At 39.7% G+C, this 6,000-nt stretch overlaps 1 protein-coding gene across 10 annotated transcripts in view; it reads right to left on the bottom strand.

Moving 5' to 3' along the window:
* The window catches only part of LOC122531665 (octopamine receptor Oamb), a 140,049-nt gene continuing 134,049 nt past the window's right edge, over positions 1 to 6,000 (bottom strand). For 8 of the 10 annotated variants that reach the window (XM_043659772.1, XM_043659788.1, XM_043659780.1 and 5 more), the window contains 5 exons: positions 4,210 to 4,347; positions 3,458 to 3,740; positions 2,766 to 2,927; positions 1,557 to 1,867; positions 1 to 1,298 (listed from right to left, as the gene is read on the bottom strand). In XM_043659772.1, coding sequence (XP_043515707.1) covers positions 1,181 to 1,298; positions 1,557 to 1,867; positions 2,766 to 2,927; positions 3,458 to 3,740; positions 4,210 to 4,347 — 1,012 coding nt within the window. In that variant the 3' untranslated portion in view covers positions 1 to 1,180. Of the gene's footprint in view, positions 1,407 to 1,556; positions 1,868 to 2,765; positions 2,928 to 3,457; positions 3,741 to 4,209; positions 4,348 to 6,000 lie in introns of all 10 variants that reach the window. The other 2 variants (XR_006307356.1, XM_043659827.1) reach the window with 2 other exon arrangements.

Genomic DNA, 6,000 nt, shown 5'->3' with positions numbered 1-6,000 from the left:
AAGGATCAACGATCATGGATTTTATTCGCATATTTATTCATCCATTCGTTTCGTTACGTATCGTAGACGGTATATCACATAATACAATGAACCTCGCCGATTTCGTACGTCGCTCTATCTCCTCCACCTCTCGAAACGATCGTTACACACTCGAAAGAGAACACAGTTTTGTCCGTACAAAACATCCCAACACGAGTTTTTATCATTCGTTTCGTTTTAAATGGCATCGTAATAACAACACTTACGTTCTTACTTTTTGTTTTGTTTTCACGGCGTGTGTATGTACGTATGTATGCGCGTGAGTGTGCGTATCTCGATTACACTTGCGACAGGATGTTCCAAGAAAAAAAAAAAAAAAAAAAAAAGAAATCCTCCACCACCTCTCGGCTCGCAATTTCAACGAACGACGTCTTTTAACGATCGATGATTTTTGAAGCAACCTGTACAACACACCGAGCGTCGCGTGTTCAGCAAAGGGCGATCGTTAAACGCTATTATCACAAATAACCAACGAGGAACGGTAAAAAATCTACGGAAACAATATGGCGGCAACACGATGGCGATTAGCTGAGAGGCCAGAAAATGTCTCGACAGACGCTGTTGATACTGAAAAGATAATCAAACCTGCGACTTTAACATCCGTTTATGGTACACATATGTATGCAGATATTATCGTAGATATAATACATGCGTATTTGAAGTATCCTCCTTGCATCACGAGCGTTCACCGTAAACTCCTCCATCGATTGCTCCGACAAGAATAACAGTTCAACAGTTCACCATATTTCTCGAAGCCAAGAATGCAAGACTCTCGCGACTCACTTGAATCTCTCCTCGTTTCACACCGAATCCACGATTATTTCGAACATTATTTTGTCCGTCTCTTCTCCTCTGGGACATTTCTCCTCTCGTCTTCAGTCTCGATCTACGATCTAGCTTGAGCGTCAATTTTTTTCATCACCTGTGAAACTCTTCGTCTCTTCGTGTCGAATTCTGGCTGGCGTAAGACACTCGAAGAAGCTCCACGGTTTGTCGCGAATCGAACGTGCTCGAATTCCGCGGCACGGTCTCGATGATCTCTCGAGGACGATGTCCTGGTACTCTAGAAGGACTGAATCCTTACTTTCGAGGTCCTCGGGTCAAAGGTGACGCGCTGAGCGCCACACCTGGCACGCTACAGTCATCTCGACTCGCTTTGCGAGTGAACCGTCGGCTCCGAGCTAGGATCCGCGTCCGAGTCGTCGATGGATACACCCTGCTGGGGCGCCTGTATCGAGTAACTGGGGCTCCGGTCGTTCCTACGAGCAAACAATCGCGCCTCGTGGCGAATTTTCTTCGACAAAATTGCGAACTTTTTAGTTGGAAATTGTAACCGTCGCGTTAGGGATGTACAATGTTTGAATTATCTAAAGAAAATTCCCAAATTTTTATTTTTATACAGATCGACACGTTGAAAAATATATACGTGCGTGTGTATATATCAAATTACCATTACGCTATTACATCAAATGAAATTTATTGCATTGTAATTATTATCTAGGTAAATTTGAGCTCACCTCATTGCTAATTGGCTGCCGTCGCTGCCGCGTCTCAAGGTATTCGCTCGCCGTTTGCAAAAGCATTTGCAGATGATGCTCTTGAACGCGAACCGGAAGTCTTTGCTAAAAAGCGCGTAGATGCACGGATTTATTGCGGAGTTGCAGTAGCCCAGCCAAAATAGCACGCTAAACACCGTGGGGTGGATACAATTGGGGCAGAAGGCGCGCACCAGATACATAGTGAAGAACGGAAACCAGCAGAGAATGAATCCGCCAACGATGATGCCCAGTGTCTTCGCTGCTTTCGTCTCCATTCGAAATTTTTTTACCTGCAACAATTTGACACCTCGATTATTACTATATTTCTGTTACGTTCTCGAAATTTATTTTATACGATTTATTTATTCTTTTAGCAATTTCAATAATTTTGGTAACTCTATAGAAATGTAGGAAATGTGAGAAGAAATTAATTATATTATCAATATTTAGTACGATATCTAACGACTCATTTCAATTTGCTAATATTGTTAGCTTCCTGAAGGAGTGTTGCATCTAAAAGACTGTCGACGTTAAAATATTTATATGAATTCCATGAATGAAGTAAAAGTGTATCATATGAAACGATACTTTAATTAATTATCATTATCTATTAATCTATCTATTAATTTATCTATTAATAGCAGCTAGATTATTCCATCTGTAAATATCCGAGTTATTAATAATCTAATTTCATCAAATCAATTTCCCACGATCATTCTCCGAATTCTATTATTCTTTTATTAAAATTAATTTTCAAGAGATTAATCTATCTTATTTCATCAATTTCATTCTATTATATATATGAAATAAATTTCCTGCAACATCCACCTTCCCCTTAATTCCATCAAACCAATAATCTATAAGACATCAAGTTGTCTTATTTTATCTTTTTCTTCTATCTCAAATAAATTCCCCTGCAGAATCCACTTTTCCTGATCCTACTCCACTCTCCTATCAAATCAATAATCCCTAATAATTGTTTCTTAAGAGATATACCTTACTTCATCACTATATAAAATAACACAATAATAATATTCTTATTCCACCTTAGGACTTTGCTCTCGCTTTCAATTAAATCAAAGGTAGAAGCAAATTATCTCCAAATGTTTCAAAAGCAGATCCAAACCACCAAACTCGATTCAATCTCTAAACTTGATTTCACTTCGCCGAGGTCTCGACGGAGGATACCTGAGCTTTAATGTTCCTCTTCCCCATCTTCATCACCCTGGGCTTCTCTTCGGCACCTTGGGTGAGCTCTCGTAACGACATCTCATCACCCATCATTTGACTCTCGCAGCTGTTCCGTCTGCTGGGTCTCCTGGTGCTGCCAACCCTGTTGATACCGCTCACCTGTCGCCAACGTATCGAATCGTTTAACGACACTGTTCTTTAGCATTTCCCTCCAGGGACGTACAAACGCGCTCACCGGGATTTTACGATTCGACAATTTCACGTATTCCGTTCCGATCTTCGAATCGTAAACTCTTTCAGTGAATTATATATTTGCGCAAAGAAATCGACAATTTTAACCGAGGGACTTGCAAATCTGATTATTTAGGGAAATGGGGCATTAATAAATGTAAAAACTCGCGAAGTATTTCTATTCGATAGAGACATTGGTTGCCGAATAGTTCTACAAGTATTTAATCGAAATTAAAAAGAACTACGCATCACGTTCGCCATATAATAATCCAAGTCTGCGTAATTCATTTTCCAATTTAAAGATTTTATATTTCACGCGGGAAAGGAGAACAGAAGAGACTTTATTTTCAGCCCCCGTGGGGTTGACGTCTATCTTCGATCGTTATTCCTTATCAGAGAGAACAGCAACATCGAAGACATTTTAAGGGAGAATAATAACGGCGGGATCGCGGTGTTACCTTGAGATGCGTACTCCTCGGGGTGGGACACAGTTGACTGTGCGTCTGTCCGTTGCTATAGTGCACGGAGGTCTGAGAACACCTCGAGGGTGTTCTCTCGAGGGTGTTACACTTTGTATTCAATGTCTCCGTGCTCGGATACGACACCGAGATTTTTATCTTGTCCCTTTTCACCGAGCACCGGCTATTCGACTCGGGACTTCTCGGGCTCCCGTTGTTGCTTCCATTATGCACGCTGCCTCGACCACGGTGAATCCTCAGGGTCAACCTTTGTTCGTCAAATCTGCGAAAAGAGATACGCGTAGAATATATCAGTTTTCTTCTTTCTTTCTTTCTTTCTTTCTTTTTGATTTTCCACGGTAGACATCAACCCACAGACAACCCTCTTTGTTCTTCGTTAATTCGTAATTTTTTTGTCATTTTTCTTCTTTGAAAGATCATCGGGAACAAAGCAACAGCTTTGACAGGTAAGTAAATCACAGTTTCGATATTTAACCGTGGATTTTGCTACTATTCCAACTTCTACCAAAAACGAAAGGGAACTAAAAGTGAATATCAAAAAATAAATTTTGAACAGACGAAAAAACAGCGAGAAAGCAAAGCTCGCTGCGAAATTGTTCCTTTTTTCTTTTTCCTTTTTTTTTTAATTGAAATCGAAATTGAAATGGCGGCGAGAAATGACGATGGAATAATACGCGTCGCAATTCTCCGTCCCTTCCATATTTCTCGGGGAAGCTGCACGTCGGATTTACCTGGATCCAAGCATTTTCGAGCTCTTTGTCGTACGGAAGCCTTGATTAATAGCTTTCGTGGTGGAGACGGCTGCATTGTAGATCCTCCAGTAGAAAAACAGCATGACCAGCATCGGTATATAGAAAGAACCGAGCGCGCTGCAAATAACAACTTTTTAATTTTATCATACGCAAAAAGAAGAAGAAGAAGAAAAAGAAGAAGAAGAAGAAGAAGAAGAAGAAAAAGAAGAAGAGAGAGAGTAGAAGGAAAATGGTCGAAGAGGGATAATTTCGTTCCGACAGGGAAACATCCTTCGCCCGTCCCTCGGGCATTCTTAGACGCGGATCGCGTTTAATGGAGCCACCTGTTAATCCTCTCTTTCCTTCCGTCTCGTTTCTCTCCTTCGACTCGACGGGATTAATTATACTTTACTTGTTTTTCTTTCTTTTTGTTCTTTTCTATATTCATTTTTTTTCTTAGGTATTGAGTTGTGACGTTTTCTGGATGTTTCTGACAGATCTAACAACAAGGATTTTATGGATTCTGTTGAGATTAAGATGAGATGAGGGGGATTAATTATAACTAATGTTGTAATTTTTTGGCAAATTCAAGAGAAATTTCGCTCAGTTTCTAAAAAGAATCAGTTCACTGAAAATGTCACGCGAATTGTTCGCAGAAAAAGCTAGGCTATTAAAGAACTCTTATTTCCCGCGATTCAATTTTGTCAAAAGATTTCTGACTGTTAAATACATCTGGGACAAAACATTTCATTAATTATGTCACTCTCCACAATTCAATTTATAAATATAATTCACACGCAAATTCCATAATGTTGAATAATTTTGGGAAAACGAAACAATCATCTACGTGATTTACAACACTTACACGTTTCGTTAATCACGCGATGTTCAATTTGTAGTAAAATTACCGGTTATGTTAAGTAATTTTGGGAACAGTAGGTATATCAGCGTACATTTTAATTCGACACCTTCGTCTACGTTATTCTCCGCGGTCATAATTTGTAGAAATATTCTCGCAGATGAAGAACGAATTGAAGAGACGACAGAGAAAACGTCGGATGGTGTAGAGGACACGGTGCGGCGGGTTTCATTGAATTTCCAGTTTCGCTTTGACGTATCTTTTTCTATACGGCACGCGGCAAGATACGAAACGCTCGCTAGCTGATAGCCTTGCAAACTTCGTGTCTATGGATAAAGCTACTGTTTGTCTACAGTATTGCTCTTTGTATCAGATAAGGGATCAAGTTGTGTCCCTTTGTTGACACTGGCACAATAGATACTGATGAATAGAGAGCGTTTTATCTTCTATCTTCCGATCGTTCCTGCGACGCTGGAAAAACGAAATGAACTCTGCTATGAAATTCCATGTCGTACTCGCTGACGGAAGTACGTACTATACTTCTGGGAGATGCGAGAGCTGTGGGGGGTCCGCAGAATTGCACGTATTTCATACGCGAAACGAACTTTTTTTTCTTCTCTGCTCGTTTTATTATACAATATTGCAAAGAATATTTTGCGAAACACGAGAGACGATATTCCGTTGTTTTGTAAAATTAAAAAAAATACATTCACGTCACGGTAGTTACGTACACAACAACTCGCGAAATATTATACAAAACTTATACGCGTTGTATAAAACATTAAACAACATGTGAAACGCAGTGAGATTTTTTTTGTTCTGTTTTTTTCATTGTGAATCTCAACTGGGTCAAGCTACGTACTGTATTTCCAAACAATAAGAACCCCTACTTTTTATTCTGCAGAATTGAAATTGACGAATTCGTATATAAT

Source organism: Frieseomelitta varia, unplaced genomic scaffold (assembly GCF_011392965.1).
Source record: "Frieseomelitta varia isolate USP_RPSP 00005682 unplaced genomic scaffold, Fvar_1.2 scaffold_138, whole genome shotgun sequence".
Classification (NCBI taxonomy): domain Eukaryota; kingdom Metazoa; phylum Arthropoda; class Insecta; order Hymenoptera; family Apidae; genus Frieseomelitta; species Frieseomelitta varia.
The sequence above is the reverse complement of the archived record's forward strand: the minus strand, read 5'-3'. Positions and strand labels throughout refer to the sequence as shown.